General features: G+C 42.4%; 1 protein-coding gene across 3 annotated transcripts in view; it reads left to right on the top strand.

Annotated features, from left to right (window-relative positions):
• The window catches only part of slc4a3 (solute carrier family 4 member 3), a 124486-nt gene that overhangs the window by 84160 nt on the left and 21387 nt on the right, over positions 1 to 18939 (top strand). For 2 of the 3 annotated variants that reach the window (XR_001323203.3, XM_014164421.3), the window contains exons 7-19: positions 4897 to 5039; positions 5732 to 5912; positions 6050 to 6185; positions 8071 to 8178; positions 9877 to 10057; positions 11885 to 11993; positions 13727 to 13911; positions 14101 to 14329; positions 14455 to 14670; positions 15060 to 15208; positions 15471 to 15665; positions 15792 to 15995; positions 16234 to 16323. Coding sequence is in view for 2 of the 3 variants with exons in the window: in XM_014164421.3 (XP_014019896.1) it covers positions 4897 to 5039; positions 5732 to 5912; positions 6050 to 6185; positions 8071 to 8178; positions 9877 to 10057; positions 11885 to 11993; positions 13727 to 13911; positions 14101 to 14329; positions 14455 to 14670; positions 15060 to 15208; positions 15471 to 15665; positions 15792 to 15995; positions 16234 to 16323 (2126 nt within the window). In the remaining variant the exon portion in view is untranslated. The remainder of the gene's footprint in view (positions 1 to 4896; positions 5040 to 5731; positions 5913 to 6049; positions 6186 to 8070; positions 8179 to 9876; positions 10058 to 11884; positions 11994 to 13726; positions 13912 to 14100; positions 14330 to 14454; positions 14671 to 15059; positions 15209 to 15470; positions 15666 to 15791; positions 15996 to 16233; positions 16324 to 18939) is intronic. The other variant, XM_045704527.2, reaches the window with a different exon arrangement.

The following is an 18939-nucleotide window of genomic DNA, read 5'->3' as shown; positions in this document are numbered from 1 at the left end:
CCTAAGCCACTCCTGCTTTGTCTTGTGTGCTGTGCTTGGGGTCATTGTCCTGTTGGAAGGTGAACCTTTGCCCCAGTCTGAGGTCCTGAGCGCTCTGGAGCAGATTTTCATCAAAGATCTCTCTGTACTTTGTTCCGATCCTGACTCGTCTCCCAGTCCCTGCTGCTGAAAAACATCTCCACAGGATGATGCTGCCTCCACCAAGCTTCACCGTAGGGATGGTGCCAGGTGTCCTCCAGACGTGACGCTTGGCATTAAGGCCAAAGATTTCAATCTTGGCTTCAGCAGACCAGAGAATCTTCTTTCAGATGGACTGCTTCCAGAGGCTGACCCAAAACATCGCCGGCAGAGAAGAGGTATTCGGAGTGGACTTCTAGTCCGACTCAGGAGGCACGCACACCACCCACGGCTTCCGAGTATATTACTCGCTAATGTTCAGTCTTTGGATAATAAAGTTGACGAGCTCATTGCGAGGATTTCCTTCCAGAGAAACATCAGGGATTGTAACATACTTTGTTTCACAGAAATATGTCTCGGGATTTATTGTCTGAGTCCGTACAGCCAGTTGGGTTCTCAGTTCATCACGCAGACAGGAATAAATATCTCTCCGGGAAGAAGAAGGGCGGGGGTGTCTGTTTCATGATTAACTACTCAGGGTGTGATTGTGATAACATACAGGAACTCAAGTCCTTTTGTTCACCCGAACTAGAATACCTCACAATCAAATGCCGACCGTATTACCTCCAATGAGAATTCTCTTCGGTTATAGTCACAGCCGTGTACATTCCCCCTCAAGCAGATACAGCGACTTTTTTGCTCAAGCATGCACTGTCAACTGTGGGACCTTATAAAGACAGGTGTGTGCCTTTCCAAATCATGTCCAATCAATTGAATTTACCATAGGTGGACTCCAATCAAGTTGTAGAAGCATTTCAAGGATGATCAATGGAAACAGGATGCACCTGAGCTCAATTTCGAGTCTCATAGCAAAGGGTCTGAATACTTATGTAAATAATGTTTTTCAGTTTTTTATTTGCAATATATTTTCAAATAAATCTAAAAACCTGTTTTCGCTTTGTCATTATGGGGTATTGGGTGTAGATTGATGAGGAACATGTTTTATTAAATCCATTTTAAAATAAGGCTGTAACGTAACAAAATGTGGAAAAAGTCAAGGAGTCTGAATACTTTCCGAATGCACTGTACATAGGTTATGTTGCTGGTAGTTACTCTCGTAGAGGCCTATGAAATGTGACTGGAAGATTGAATCATGACTTTGGATATTTGTTTTGTTTTGTATACTGTTTCCAGATAAGGCTCATATTTGCCAATATTATAATCTGTTTTACCCTTAGAAGCATATACAGTACCTTGTTCTCATTCATGTATGCCCGAGATAAAGTATGACTATTGATACAGCTAATTAGTATTTGATTTATTGTCTTTCCATTGACATACATTTCAGCTTACATTGATTCCCATGGCTATATATGGCTCCATTTGCTGAAATACATCAGAGTTCCCATTCACTCATGTACTTCAGAGCAACTGTAGATTTTTCCATACTAACGAATGGAGAATGTGAGTCTAAAGTGGAGGAGTAGCACTCAACCCTTTTGGTGGAAAGCCCTGACATTGGTAATTGATTAGTGAGAATTCAGAGTTGTTTTTATTGATTGTATGGAGCGATAAATACAAGCTAATTTCTGCCAATGATTGGTTGGCCTGGCAGTGGAGGTGGGGAAATCAAAGCTTACTCAAGTCCCGGGTCATGGGTGAATTGGAACCCTCTCTACTGCTAAACTATTGATCATGTTTCGTCCTGGGCCCCTCCTTTACTGGAGCGGAAAGAAATCCCATTGACAAACTATACTGTTGTTTTTATGACTGGCATTGGATTTGGACACTTCTGCAGTAGTGCTGTGAGAGTTATCTTGGTGCTGGTCGCAATGACAGTGTTGCACTGGTGTCCAATGACGACCAGAATGGACCCAAAGAGCTCATCAGAGAGTGAAAGGGGACAGGTAATACATACTGGATATACATTACACCTTCTACTGGGTTCATATAGGGGCCACAAGCAGGTTACCTAAGGGATATTTACATTTACATTTTAGTCATTTAGCAGATGCTCTTATCCAGAGCGACTTACAGTAGTGAATGCATACATTTCATTTCATGCATTTTTTAATTTTATTTTTGTATTTTTTAATTGTTATTTTTTTGGGACTGGCCCCCCGTGGGAATCGAACCCACAACCCTGGCATGGCACACACCATGCTGGCGTTGCACACACCATGCTCTACCAACTGAGCCACAGGGAAGACCCTAGCTACAGAGCATTCCCAGAGATACAAAAGAGAAGGGACAAGGGTTACTAATGGGCCCATAGAAGAGTCACCTACTGATCATTCACAACCACATCAAATTACAAACCTTGCTAGTGACCGTAGCTACTGGAGGAAGCTTGTGGTCGACTGTGTTGCAGCTGAAAGATGATGATGTTGATTGATCAATATCTCAATTGTCCTAATTGGGAAAGTCACGCTGCCGCCAGGAATTGACGATATACAAGATGTATAAACCGCATATACACACTACTCACTAAAAGAGGGGCTACAGAGAGAGCAGTGGGAGAATACAGAATGACATGAGTTCCACACTAAGGGGCAATAGAGGATTTACAGAGGGTGAAGCTGCATGGGGTGCTACAGAGGACATTGGAGAGACAGACACTGGTCGCTTACTATGGCAAATAATTGGGGTTACCGAGGGCATACACTATGTTCACTACTGTGTTAATCTGTATCAAATCTTTTCCATCCAGACTGGTAATTGTAGAATCGAAAACAAAGGGGGCAGAGAGGGAGAAAAGTGGGGTTGTCGAGGGCATACTCATTGGCACAAATAGGGCACAGAAGGGGCACAGAGGGAGAGAAGTGGGGTTATGTAGGGCATAGGAGGGGGCATAGAGTGGGTATTAGAGGGGCACAGAGTGCAGATAGGGTCTACAGACGGGGCATTCAGAAGCTACTCAAGATCACAGGCAATACTTTGGGAAGTTATGATGATGATGATGACTTGAATTCACATGTACATACAAAAGTTACATGCATATTGTAGCGACCTTAACCCAACACCTATAGACCTCATCAAGAGGTTCAGGTCTTTTGACGCAATGGCTAAGATGTTGGGTTGACAGTTGTTGGACCCGGGTTCGAATTCCATGTTGGGGATACCCCATAAATTTGCACTGGAAAAATGTTAACACCAACACAAGGGGTTATTTTACTCCAATAAGTGTTAATTCAACACGTACAGAGTTCATTATGTTTAGAGTGTTGGGCCTCAAAATAAGGCCTTATGAAATAGATTGCAATATAATATCATTTTAATGACAACATTCACTTAGGATTGCACTTGGTAAAGTTCATAGGACTGAACATTAATGAATGCAACAACCATGTCTCTGTCACTAATAAATTCAGTCATGGCTGGTAACTCTACAATTTACTTGAAAGGGAAGGCACTCTGGGAAATATGCAAATAAAGCTTTACTAAGCAGTGTATTAGTTCAACACTGTTCAGTGTCTATATGGGTGCACACTTTCAGTATTCATTCAACACTGGGGAATTTGCTGCCCACTTTACGAGCAGCAGACTAACTTTTACTTAGTTAGCAAAGCTCAGAGCGAGTCCAGCCAGTGTGTCTCTTCCACTTCAATACCGAGTTACCCCTGGGAGCACTCCCAAACCTGTTAGCATAGAGCGTTTGTTATGATGATTATATTGTCTGAACAACATCACAGAAAGAAGAATGAATGAATAGAAGGATGGAGGGATGAACTTGGGGTCAGAGGGATGGAGAATGAGAGAGGGAACAAAACAACCTGTTTCCTAGACTTTGTTTATGGCACACTCAGTGGTGGGTGTGACTACAACACAACACAAAGCAGCTGAGGCCTAGAAGTGGTCTGGCCAGGCCTTCTCCCGAGAGTGTCTGCAAAACCAGCCCTTTGATTGGCAGTGTAACTAGCATCTACCCACACACACACACACACATGCACACACATGCACACACATACCCTTGTCCTTAGAGCGTCCTCTTCCTCGTTCCACCCACATCGCCAGGCCCCGCTCCTAAGGAGTAGACAGCATCAATTACGCAAAATTCAATAAAATATGGTTTGTGGCCCGAAGAGCTTCAAATTTAATCAGGCTTTTTTATTCTCTAAAGGTCTGTGGTGGGCGAAAAACCACCCAACATAACGACCCGTCTGTTTGCCTAGCTCCTCTGTTACCCCATGTACCTATTGTGTGCCGTATTTTCTATTTTCTCTTTATTTCCCATGGAAACTTTAAAGGGGCAATCGACAATCATGATATGTACCCATTGAAGTACCCTGTCAGAACCCAAAATATAAGCTTGTTTTGCTCCAATGTTTGTAAGCAAAGTAAATGTAAATAAACACTAAAGCCTCAAAACATGAATTTGAGAGCGGTTACATTTCTCCAGCCCCATCCCGCAGCTTTTTACTGAAACAGGGGCAGGGAGTGCGCTTTGTTATTGTTTCAACTGCTTATTGCGCTTTTAATAAACATCTATAATCAGATTGATTTATTATTCTCTGTCATAAGACATAGCTCCCCCATAGAGACAGGACTCAGCCAGTCTTTTGCCTAGTACACACAGGTTGTATAACACATTTGACATAACAGTTGTGAGATTTGCACACCGCACAACGGTTGTGTTGTGCAGACAAATAAAAACACATGTCAAATGCCTCATACAACCTGAGTGTGTACGATACTATGCCTTCGAGTGAACACAGTTGACCTTTTCTGCAGCTGACCTCCCAGTGTCATTAATAATTGCTCCTGTTGTTGTGCTTTAAGGTCACCGATTCGAGGACAACCCTGGAGTGAGGCGTCACCTGGTGAAGAAGTCATCTCGATGCCAGCTCCTCCAGACCACCAACAGCTCTTCGCAACTGTCCAGCGTGAAGAAGAAGAGGACGGCTGACAAGAAGACCCATGAGGTGAGAGATCAGACTCCACGGCACCAGTTGATTGGCTAATTGATTAATTGACTAATTGGAAATATGAAATCATTGAAAACATATGATCTTCCTAGTAATTTTTTACTGAACATTTAGCAGATCTAAAGCCAGGGAACTTCACTTCACAGTTGGAGTCCCGACATACTGTAGGCCTAAGCCCTCAGTCATAACAATTAGAAGATATATTTTGAGACTGTATAATCTAATCAGTGACCTTTGGAACATATTTTCTAACTTTGTTTACTATTTCTATCAAAGTGTTATCTGAGTAGCTCCCTTGTATCCCATTCGTATGATGTCATAGTCTGGCAAAGGAGTGATCGCCGTCTATTTGGTCCCTTTAATGTTCCAGGAAGGTTGGAGCTAACATCGACTCTGTTAGCTTGCTGTGTGCTCCAAGAACATTCCTTGTAGAAACATTTAATTAAGTCTCCTACAGTGCAAAGCACATATGTCAATTAGACCAAAATACAACTTTTTCCTTAGACTGAATAAGAAAACATTCTGCTTTACTTCATAGACTTTAATATAATTGAATTTGACATTTTTCCATTCAAAAGATCCAATAGATTTTCAACTTTTTTCTCAGTTCTTGAACAAAAAAGAAAAGAAAAAGAGAAGATGAGCCATATGAAGTCATGGATAACTAGGTGTCTGTGTGGTCTCTATAGGTGTTTGTGGAACTCAATGAGCTGATAGTGGATAAGAACCAGGAAATGCGCTGGAAGGAGACGGCCCGTTGGATCAAGTTTGAGGAGGACGTGGAGGAGGAGACAGACCGCTGGGGAAAACCCCACGTGGCTTCGCTTTCCTTCCGTAGCCTGCTGGAGCTCCGCAGGACCATCACACATGGTGACGCCCTCACCACACACACACAAACACACAGATACACATGCAGCCATAAATTTACTATTGATAAAACTTTGAAATTCCACTACAATAGGTAGTAAATCTGTGCCATTCACTCTCCCCCTGCCATCCCACATAAGGTGCCGTCCTTTTGGACCTGGAGCAGACCACCTTGCCTGGTATTGCTCACCTGGTGGTGGAGACCATGATCATCTCAGACCAGATCAGAGCGGAGGACCGTGCCAACGTGCTCCGCGCCCTGCTGCTCAAACACCAGTGAGTGGTCAGCTGCCCAGGCTTTAGCTCAGAGGGCTATCCCACATAAAATAAGAGGCCACATCCTCCTACACAGTGCATTCGGAAAGAATTCAGACCCCTTCACCTTTTCCAATGTTACAACCTTATTCTAAAATTGATTAAATATAATTTTTTTCTCAACAGTCTAAACACAATACCCAATAATGACAAAGTGAAACAGGTTTTTAGATCTTTTTTTGCAAATGTATAAAAAAACTAACTGAAATTCCTTATTTACGTAAGTATTCAGACCCTTTGCTATGAGACTCGAAATTGAGCTCACATCTCTGGAGAGACCTGAAAATAGCTGTGCAGCGTCGCTCCCCATCCGACCTGACAGAGCTTGAGAGGATCTGCAGAGAAGAATGGGAGAAACTCCCCAAATACAGGAATGCCAAACTTGTATCGTCATACCCAAGAAGACTCGAGGCTGTAATCGCTTCCAAAGGTGCTTCAACAAAGTACTGAGCAAAGGGTCTGAATACTTATGTAAATATGATATTTCAGTTTTACATTTGCAAACATTTCTAAAAACCTGTTTTTGCTTCGTCATTATGTGATATTGTGTGTAGATTGATAATTATAATATTTTTTAAATCTATTTTAGAATAAGGCTGTAATGCAACTATATGTGGAAAAAGCCAAGGGATCTGAATACTTTCCGAATGCACCGTACATAGGTTATGTTGCTGGTAGTTACTCTCGTAGAGGCCTATGAAATGTGACTGGATGAATTTCCGTATGCACTGTATACAATATATGACCTCAAGTTTGTTTATCATCATCCCTAAGTCTCCATCAGATCTCATACAGAGAATGAAAGACCATGGCTTTGTCCCAAATGGCACCATATTCCATATGGCAGGGCTTTCCAACCCTGTGCCTGGAGAGCTACTGTCCTGTATTTTCAGGACGGTGGCTCCAACCCAAATCTAGGTCACCTCCAACCCTAATATAGGTCACCTGATTCTAATAATCTGCTGGTTAATAAGATGAATCAGGTTAGTTACAACTGGAGTTGGAGCAAAAATCTACAGGAGGGTAGCTCTCCAGGAACAGGATTGGAGAGCCCTGCCCTACCTAGGCTCTGTGATTCTGGTCTGTTCTGGTCAAAAGTTGTGAACTATTTAAGGAATAAGGTACCATTTGGGATGCATAAAGTGATTACAGTAAGGGATGTTGGACCTACAACCAAATGAGTTAAAACATTTTTTTAAATCTCACTTGACAGAGATGTCAATCTCAATGTGACTTCCATGGTTAAATAAAGGATCTCGCTGTTTTAAATCATCACAAACAATTTAAATCATTTCGGTCCTAGATGAAAATACTGAATATTATCACTCAAACGGCAACCGCCCCATTCACCCTCTCCCTCTCCAGCCTCCATTGCTTTATCTATCCAGTCTCCAATTAGTCCTTTTGAAGTTTTTCTTGGTAAGCCCTTTTGTTGGTTTATCTTATCTATTGATCTACGGTGCATCACCATGTGTTCTTTACCACCACAGCACATTTGCCCTAACAGTGCTGCTGCATTGGATGCACATGATAGAGTTCAACAAGCCTTATATATAGGGAGAAAAGACTTGATGAATGTCAGCAATCTATTTGAATTTAAGGCTGAGGGATGAGCAGTATGAGTACATGAATGAAGAATAAAGGAGGACTTTTCCTATGTGTATTTTGTTGCCTTCAATGTGGTGGCTTGCAATAGTTGAATACAATCCAGGAAGTCGCCTTAAGTTGGGACACAGGCCTATGTGGCCTCATTCCAACATACGCATGCATTAAACACACACACAAGCACGCACACGCACTTTTCAAATTTGTGTGAACCCTCTCTTCTATCTGTCTCTGTACTCAGATTCAGTTTTCCTAGGCCCAGTTTGGTCCCTAGGCCCAGTTTGGTCCCTAGGCCCAGCTTGGTCCCAGCTCCCGACACAAGCCCTCCAGTAAAGAAGAGGACGGAATGGTACCATGTTTGGCCATAACAGTATTCACCTTGCATGGTGTCTTGAGGTACTCTGTGGTGGAGCATTCATGGTTTGCAGAGACTCAACAGCCATGGTTTTCTTACTAATGTTGTGGTGTGTTCCTGGGTTTGCTTCAAGCAATCATCCATTTTTATCTAAATGGTATGTATGCCTTTTGGATGATGGGATGAAGTAATGGCTACTAGGCCTATTGTGGTGTCTGAAGTTGATCCATTGTTGTGTTATATTAGTGTGTTCTTTTATACCTGTTGCTACTATGCTGTTTGATGTTTAAATTGGTACAGGTCACCATCTACACATTTCAGAGTCAGAAAGGACAATATGAAAAGTGTCAGTAGTGTCAGTATTGTCTCTTATGGAAAACAAGAAACTTGTTTTTTTTTCTCATTTTGACAGCGAAGCTTGAGGACAAATGTACTTGCAGTTATATTTATCCCAGACATTGTTGTCAAAACACAGGTTGTGGCTTCATCCCTGAAATGGAACCTGCCTAGTTTGTCTCTTATGGTGCCAAGTGCCAACCTCGCTGTAAGCCATGCTACACCAGGGGTCAGTGACAAGCCACCTGGCAGTCTGTCACCAACCATAGAGCGAACTCTGGGCCAGATTGAACCATTGTCAACCATTTAGACAGATTCACTATAAGTGCATCACAGGCGCGCACACACACACACACACACACTTACACACACACAGACAAACACATTTGGTTGAATATATTAAACTATGTCTCTCTCTCTCCCTCCCTCTCTCTCTCTCTCTCTCTCTCTCTCTCTCACAGACACACACACACACACACACACACACACACAACAGACGGTCATCAACACTCCACCACCAGGCCTCGTTGCACACACCCCGTCAGTTGCAACCTTTCGGCAACATTTTCCACCATGTCACCAGCTGCTTTCCATGGGAAAAGCCTTCTAATTGGCTGAGCCAGTCCAAGATAGGAATTTATGATGTGGAAAGAAATACATCAAGGTGGCTGTAGAATTTAGCTCATCGCTTACTCAGTCCCGTTTACAGATTCTCTGGGCGCTGCTTGAGCACAATTTGGTGTGGTGGCACACCTTGTTCTTTTGTTTTGTTGAACTATTGTGTCCAACTTGGGAGACGGATAACAAGACCAAACGGACCTAATGATGGAGGTGATGTCACCTCTGGACCGGAGTGTGAGTGTGATCAAACTGTCTGTGTGCTGTGAGGGGCCTGGTCACACACACACACACACACACACACACACACACACACACACACACACACACACACACACACACACACACACACACACACACTGCTGTCTTGTTAAGAGGAGCACACCGAACACAATCCAGAGTGTTCCATGGAATACATAGAAAACCACCAGTGTGTCACCCACTTGAATAGGTTGAGTAAATTTTTTTTCAAGAGTCTTTATAACATATCCTTTGTAAGAGTCTTCATAACATATCCTTAGTAAGAGTCGTTGGACGGTATGTAGAGGATATGGAGGATTTGTTTCTTTTGATACTGACTGCATTAACTATCATCCTTTTCTTGAATGGACGCAATACATTCTAGCATCACAGTGCATAATAACCATTTTATATTGTATAGCAACCTTCATGAATTTCCAGTTTTATTGCATGGCAACTCCCTACTGTAATACAACCTCCTGTTTCTCCTGCTTCCAGCCACCCCAACGACGAAAAGGAGGGCCTCTTCCATCGCAACCACTCTAGTAACAGCCTTCAAGGCAGCTTCTACCGCAACCACAACCACGTTCCCAACACTGCGCTGCCCCTTGTGGCCGATGACCATGCAGCAGTCCACCACCACCACCTTGACAACAAAGCACCAGACCATGACAAAGAGGTGTTTGTGAGCTTGTTTATGAGTGGCGTGGGCAAAGTGTTGCTTTTTTGTTTAGTCTTGTGCTCATCTATAGGCTGGAGTGGAGATGTATGTTTAAAGGCCCAATACAACTGTTTTTATCTCAATATCAAATTATTTCTGGGTACAAATTAAGTACCTTACAGTGATTTTTTTAAATTCAAATTTTCAAAAAGAAACAAGAATAGCTTCTTAGCAAAGAGCCATTTTTCAAGCAACATTTCTCTAGGACTATCTGGGAGTCGTATGAGTGGGGAGTGGAAAACTGAAAACAAGCAGCTATTATTTGCAGAGAGGTTTGGAATTCTCTTATTAGTCTATTAACTCATTTACTGCCTGGTGATGTTACCAGGCAGGCTAAAACTCCATTCTACCAAAACAGGCTGAAATTTCAGGCGGTCGTTTCAGCTCTTACACTAAAAGGATATTATCATAATTTTCACAATTTCACATTATTATTACAACCTCATAGTGTGGAAGTACAGTATATATAAAACAGAGGAAAATCACATTTTTTGAGTGCGCTGGGCCTTTAAAGCTATTGGTCCGATACGGTTAGCCTTTTGGATATTTGTGTCTGCGTCTTTGTGTCTTAGTTACAAGCCTGAATATTTATTCAGATGGACATAATACACATTTTCTTGGCTCAATGGCCTTGTCCAATTCCTTTGAAAACTAATGAAGAGTGGTCTGAGTAGATGATTTCAAGTTCTGAGGCACAGAGATATTGCTAAAATTCCACCTTGAAATGGAAATACAATACTGTATGTCATATTAAATTGTTTTCTCCATTGTATAGTACTGTATATCACACACACTGAGTGTACAAAACATTAGGAACACCTGCTATATCCATGACATAGACTGACCAGGTGAATCCAGGTGAAAGCTATGAACCCTTTTTGATGTAACTTGTTAAATCCACTTCAATCATTGTAGATGAAGGGTAGGAGACAGGCTAAAGAAGGATTTGTAATGCTTGAGACAACTGAGACATGGATTATGTATGTGTGTTTTTTCACACTCTGCAGTTTCCATTGTGTATAAAACATGGTCCACCACCCAAAGGAAATCCAGCCAACTTGCCACAACTGTGGAGTCGACATAGGCCAGCATCCCGGTGGAGTGCTTTGGACACTTTATAGAGTCCATGCTCTGATTAATTGAGGCTGTTCTGAGGGCAAAAGGGGTGCAACTCAAAATTAGGAAGGTGTTGCTAATGTTTTGTACACTCAGTGTAATTAGTGTACAAACAAATCTGAGATATGCATCGAGTTCAATAATGCAGCCACAGTGGGAAACAGAAAAACACAGATATTGCTTGGAATCGGAGACAACAAAAAAACTCCCATTACCCACTCCACCCACATGAGATGAATGATGTTCTTAGTCAGCTTACAGGTGCTCCTTGTTAAAACTTCTTGATGCATTAACTGTGAAACTTTAATGTTCCCCGTGGCTTGAAACTTTGGCAAATTTAAAACGGCTCATAAAAATCTAAAACTCCAGTCGTATTAAAATATTTGAAAGTGATTTTACCATTTCGTACTTTTGTCACTGGCGTTGTGTTGATTTGTGTCTGCTGATGAATGTCAAATCGAACAGTCGTACAGTGTCTAAGTTCAAAACAGTCTGTAAAATTGACAAATGTAGGATTTGGATCAACTAATGCCAAGGAGAAAGCCTGTGGATGTTCTGTGACAGTCTGGCAAAGCTTTTGGTTAGCACAGGCCTTACACAGGCTTAGTATGAGATACATCCTTATGTTTACGCTTCAACTGTTAACATTTTTCTGGTTTGTGACTTCAGAAATCACGTCACCCCCCCCTGCCGACGGCTCACGATCATCAGGTTACCAAACACACAAAACTCTTAGCCAAGATTCCCAAGGACGCCGAAGCAACCGTGGTCTTAGTGGGTAAGCCCAAGGAGTATATATACTGTACCAGTCAACAGTTTGGACACACCTACTCATTACAGGGGTTTTCTTTATTTTTACTATTTTATACATTGTAGAATAATAGTGAAGACATCAAAACAATTAAATAACAGATATGGAAACATGTCGTAACCAAAAAAGTTTTAAACAAAGCAAAATATATTTTATATTTGAGATTCTTCAAAGTGGCATTCTCTCAACCAGTTTCATGAGGTAGTCACCTATAATGTATGTCAAGTAACAGGTGTGCCTTGTTAAAAGTTAATTAGTGGAATTTCATTCCTTCTTAATGCGTTTGAGCCAATTAGTTGTGTTGTGACAAGGTAGGGGTGGTATACAGAAGATATAGGCCTATTTGTTAAAAGACCAAGTCCATATTATAGCAAGAACAGCTCAAATAAGCAAAGAGAAACGACAGTACATCATTACTTTAAGACATGAAGGTCAGTCAATCTGGAAAATGTCAAGAACTTTAGGTTTCTTCAAGTGCAGTCGCAAAAACCATCAAGCGCTATGATGAAACTGGCTCATGAGGACCGCCACAAGAAAGGAAGACCGAGAGTTACCTCTGCTGCAGAGGATAAGGTCATTAGAGTTTACTGCACCTTGGAAATTGCAGCCCAAATAAATGCTTCACAGAGTTCAAGAAACAGATACATCAACATCAACTGTTCAGAGGAGACTGCGTGATTCAGGCCCTCATGGTCGAATTGCTGCAAAGAAACCACTACTAAAGGACCCCAATAAGAAGAAGATACTTACTTGGGCCAAGAAACACGAGCAATGGATATTAGACCGGTGGAAGTCTGTCCTTTGGTCTGATGAATCCAAATGTCAGATTTTTGGTTCCAAGCACCATGTCTTTGTGAGATGCAGAGTAGGTGAACGGATGATCTCCGCATGTGTGGTTCCCACTGTGAAGCATGGAGGAGAACGTGTGATGGTGCTTTGCTGTTGACAGCGTCAGTGATTTATTTAGAATTCAAGGCACACTTAACCAGCATGGCTACTAAAGCATTCTGCAGCGATACGCCATCTCATCTGGTTTGCGCTTAGTGGGAGGAAAATCAGTCAACAAGTGCACAGCATATGTGGGAACTCCTTCAAGACTGTTGGAAAAGCATTCCAGGTGAAGCTGGTTGAGAGAATGCCAAATGTGTGCAAAGCTGTCATCAAGACAAAGGGTGGCTACTTTGAAGAATCTCAAATATAAAATATATTTTGAGTTGTTTAACACTTTTTTGGTTAATACATGATTCCATATGTATTATTTCATAGTTTTGATGTCTTCACTATTATTCTACAATGTAGAAAATAGTAAAATATTAAGACAAACCCTTGAATGAATAGGTGTGTACAAACGTTTTACTAGTACTGTATGTGTGTGTGAAACATGCGTTTGGATGTACTGTACATTTATTTTCAGGGCTACATTTGCCTGTGTAAGCATTGGCTCTGTCCGTTCACATGTCAGCCCTAAGGAGGTGTGTACCAATTGTTAGCATTTAATTAATTTCTAATAGGCACAACTTACCTCTCCACTGACAGTGATGGATGTGTGGTGCAATTTCTCAGGCAAAATGGCTTGCCCTGGAAACACCCATTGGCTGCATTATTAGCCTAGCTTGCCTTCCTTAGCCCTCACCTATTGACCCTTATCTATTATCATTAGCATTGTTTCCAAAGATCCTCAACTGTGTGTCATTCCTCAGGGTGTGTGGAGTTCTTGGAGCAGCCGGCCATGGCCTTCATCAGGCTGAGTGAGGCGGTGCTGCTGGAGTCGGTCCTGGAGGTGCCGGTGCCGGTCCGTTTCCTCTTTGCCCTGCTCGGCCCCGCTCAGTCCAACATGGACTATCACGAGATCGGACGCTCCTTCTCCACCCTGATGTCTGACAAGGTAGCTGACCTGAAAAAAAACATGGGACACAACTTTTCCCACAATTCCTCTCAGCTGTAAATGGTACAAATAGTACAAACATTTAGGTCTGGTTTCCCAGACAGATTAAAAGTCCTGGAAAAAATTGAGGCTTAGTCTGGGTCAGTGAGGTCTTGTAGACCATTGCTCATCTCTTCAAAACATCCCCAGAACTTCCACGAGGTGGCTTACTTCGCGGACGACCGGCAGGACCTGCTGAACGGCATCAATGAGTTCCTGGACTGCAGCATCGTTATCCCCCCATCAGACGTGGAGGGCAAGGACCTGCTGAAGACGGTAGCCTCCTTCCAGAAGCAGATGCTGCGCAAGAGGAAGGAGAGAGAGAACATTAAGAAGGGCCTGACCCATGCCACCCCCGGGACAGACCAGGAGACCAAAGGTGATCATAATTGTATTTATTTATTTATTTTGTTTGCAGCCCTTTGGAGTTCCCCAGGAGTAGATTGAAAAACACAGGCTTACTGTATGTGTAACCGTATGTCTGTCTGTTTCACTGCACTACAGAGGTGAGCCAGGATGAGCAGGAAGAGGAGGACCAGGAGGTGGACCCCATGAAGCGGTCGGGCATCCCCTTCGGAGGCCTCATCCATGACATCAGGCGACGCTACCCACGCTACGCCAGTGACATCAAGGACGCCTTGGACTCACAGTGCATTGCCGCCGTCATCTTCATCTACTTCGCAGCCCTCTCGCCCACCATCACCTTCGGAGGACTGCTGGGTAAGAGAGCATTGCGGCACATATTTGTTTTCCTTCTACCTCAAGAATGTGATTCAACGACTTTTCAGAACAAACAATGAAATGTTTGCTAGCTGTCCTAAGAGGATGTGTACTCCATAAAGTGCTAGCTAACGAAATAACCAGCTAGCTTGATATAACACCCCATTGCCAAAAATGATTGCGACAACATAGCTAGCTGTTTTTCACAATTGACTTGTACCTCTACATGTCACTGTAGGTTTTAGATACTGATTAGTTCACTAATATTGTACAATATTCAATAGTGTTCTCATTAACTAGAAAGTAGCTGTATCTGAATGAGAAGAGACATAAAGGAAGTTTAAAAACTACAGCTCAGTCAATATCCTTCCACCTTTCCAATTAAACAGGAGAGAAAACAGAGGGCATGATGGGAGTGTCTGAGCTTATCATCTCCACGGCGACCCTGGGGGTGCTGTTCTCGCTGTTGGCCGGACAGCCCCTGCTCATCATCGGATTCTCAGGACCGCTGCTGGTGTTTGAGGAGGCCTTCTACAAGGTGCCTGACAAGAAACACATTTACAGCAGGGCGATGGTGGACAAGAAATCATCCAAAAATCATGATAATTAAAAGCATTTTAACAAGAGGTCTTAAGAGCGTTAGATATGTGTATCTAATAGGCTACTTCATGTTGCACAGCCTATTTGAAAACACATTATCCCCGGTTCGGAGCCTATTAAATATCTATTTCACTCTTCCATTCTCACTCCCTTTTTTGCCTCTCTTTCTCCCTATCTCTCCCTCCCTCTTCCACCCTCAGTTCTGCCAGGCCCAGGGCTTTGAGTACCTGACTGGCCGGGTGTGGATCGGCTTCTGGCTCGTCTTCATAGTGCTGTTGATAGTAGCAGCTGAGGGCAGCTTCTTGGTCAAATACATCTCACCCTTCACCCAGGAGATCTTCGCCTTCCTCATCTCGCTCATCTTCATCTATGAGACCTTCTCGAAGCTCATCAAGGTAAAACCAATGGGCAATGTTTTACATGAGGACAGTCTGAGGGGCTTTGTTTTGCTTTAGAGTAGAATATAAAATAATAGAATAGAATACATCAGATGTGGTATTTTGCCTTTTTCCTTCCTCCAGGTATTCCAGGAGCATCCTTTGATGAGAAGCTACCCGCCTGCTCTCAGCCTGCCCGGTATGGACTTCATCAACCCCACAGACCCCGGGGGCCCGGTCCTAAACCAACCCAACACAGCCTTGCTGTCTCTCGTCCTTATGCTTGGCACCTTCTTTGTGGCCTTCTTCCTCAGGAAATTGCGCAATAGTCGCTTCCTGGGCGGGAAGGTAACCTATGGCAGCCATTTTCTCAGAAACCCCTCATTTGTTTTCTCTGGGCTCATTTCAATCAAACGTATAGGTTTTGGTCCAAGTGTTTCTCCCTTACTAATAACAATAACAATTTTATCACAAAATGCAGTATGAATATTGGCTACCTATTTTACACCTACAGTATACAGTATAATCTATACTAGTGACCCTATGATCTGGAGAGTGTTCTGTTTTATCATGTGATCCCCCCCAGGCCAGAAGAATCATCGGAGACTTTGGCATCCCCATCTCCATCCTCTTCTCTGTACTGTTGAGTTACTCCATCCCCGACACGTACACCCAGGTAACCATAACTGCCATTGCCAACACCTACATCCGTATATGTGACCTGATTCGGTCTTATGTTGCAAAATTTGAAATTCTGTTTTTTACGGACTCAGAGCTAGAAAATGGTATAGCATACACTGCAGTTGAGGAAAAATGGGAAAGTAATTCTGCTTTGAAAGTTGATAAAATGGCCCTTGAATGTTTTGGTACACATACTGGAGAGCTCTTCTTTGTCTACACCCATTCGGCATCGTTCACACCCTCTTAACCTCTCTTGGGGCCAGCCAGTGAAAAATCAGAGCGCCAAATTCAAAACCACAAAATGTCATAATTCAAAGTTCTCAAACATACGACTATTTTACACCATTTTAAAGATGCACGTCTCCTTAATGTAACCACATTGTCCGATTTCAAAAAGGCTTTACGGCGAAAGCATAAAGTTAGATTATGTTAGGACAGGTACAACACAAGAAAAACCACACAGCCATTTTCCTAGCAAGGACAGATGTCACAAAAAACAGAAAAACAGCTAAAATTATGCACTAACCTTTGACGATCTTCATCAGATGACACTCCTAGGACATCATGTTACACAATACATGCATTTTTTGTTCGATCAAGTTCATATTTATATCCAAAAACCCCATTTTACATTGGCGCGTGATGTTCAGAAAATATTTTGCCTCCAATACTACCGGTGAATCACCACAACAATTTACAAAAATACTCATCATAAACGTTGATAAAATATTAAACTGTTGTTCAAAGAATTATAGGTGAACATCTCCTTTATGCAACCGCTGTGACAGATTTCAAAAAAGCTTCACGGGGAAAGCACACTTTGCAATAATCTGAGTACGGCGCTCAGAAAACAACACCAGGCAATACAGATACCCGCCATTTTGGAGTCATCTAAAATCATGAATAGCATTAGAAATATTCACTTACCTTTGATGATCTTCATCAGAAGGCACTTCCAGGAATCCCAGGTCCACAATAAATGTGGTTTTGTTCGATTATGTCCAAATAGCTCGTTTGCGCGTTCAGTAAGCTACTCCAAGTGTAGGAAGCATGGCCAAAATGTTACGACGAAAAGTAAAAAAAAGTTATATTTACGTTCGTTCAAACATGTCAAACGTTGTATAGCATCTATCTTTAGGGCCTTTTTAACTTAGAACTTCAATAATATTCCAACCGGACGATTCCAGTGTCTTGAAAAACGTTTTGGAACACGTGAACGCGCGCCAATGAACTCATGTGCTTTCCTGAGTCAACAACTTCCAACTTCCTCTGTTCGCTCTCTGTTCACCATAGACGCCTCAAACAACGTTCTAAAGACTGTTGACATCTAGTGGAAGCCTTAGGAAGTGCAAAATGAACCCTAAGTCCCTGTGTGTTCGATAGGCAATGACATGAAAGGACTACAAGCACCAGATTTCCCACTTCCTGGTTAGATTTTTTTCAGGTTTTTGCCTGCCATATGAGTTCTGTTATACTCACAGACATCATTCAAACAGTTTTAGAAACTTCAGAGTGTTTTCTATCCAAATCTACTAATAATATGCATATTCTAGGTCCTGGGCCTGAGTAGTAGGCCGTTTAATCTGGGTACGTTTTTCGTCCGGCCGTGAAAATACTGTCCCCTACCCAAGAGCGGTTAAGCTTTAGCCCCACCCATCTATGTGAGGCCATGTACTAAACAACCAAAGATTTCAAGACTAAAGGCTGGTTTATACTACGGGTGTGTTCGTGAATTTAATCGGGAGTGCCAGAGTGTTTTTTGGGCGTTGTCAGATCGTCTATTTGTAAATTCAGAGCGTTTTGCTCTCGGAGCGTTCAGAGTGCACACTGGATGCTCTGGCCGAGGTGGAGGGTTGATTCGAGCGTTCTGCCCTAACAACAGCAGTCAAGCACCCAAGCTAACTGGCTAACGTTTGCTAGCTTGCTAGCTACTTCCAGACACAAATGAGAAAACAGCTCACTCTGACCATTTTACTCGCCCTAGCAGAGATGGTTAGGCTGTTTTTATGTTATCCAGAGCATTGGTGTCTGCAACTGTGCTGCTGGTAACAATTTAATTATGATTTTTGCCAACGTTTACTGACCCCGGCCATATTCAACGTGTGTAGAGCGTTTGTAAATTTGTCAGTTATTCTGTGCTCTATCACACAGACTAGAGTGCTCTGAAATCGGAGTAGAAAGCCATAGCGAATTTACCAGCTATGTCTATCGACAGTTGTCACAGTGACATCATGAACATTCTATTTAAATGGTTACTTGCATACTGGAGTATTTTGTTTAGACATGTAGCCTGCTAGCTAACAATGAACCATAATCCCAATTCATAACGTTACTACCCTGCATGAATCTGCAAGTAGCTAACCAACCAGGATCAATGTTAGCTAGCTAACATTAGGCTATAACTAGCAATGCAAATGGCTCTGAGATATGAATATTTCTACACAGATCATACATGTAACGTTAGCCAGCCAGCTAATGTTAGCTGGCTAGCTAACATAGGCTTTAACTTGAAATGAAAATGACTGACAAAATCTGAAAATTGTAATTATCTGAAAATGTAGCTACCTAGACTATCTTACTGTATACATGGATGGACGCTTCACCATCTCTG

This window comes from Salmo salar, chromosome 21 (assembly GCF_965601325.2).
Source record: "Salmo salar chromosome 21, fSalSal1, whole genome shotgun sequence".
In the NCBI taxonomy this organism is placed as follows: Eukaryota; Metazoa; Chordata; class Actinopteri; order Salmoniformes; family Salmonidae; genus Salmo; species Salmo salar.
Note: the sequence above shows the minus strand (reverse complement) of the source record. Positions and strands in the feature narration are given on the sequence as shown.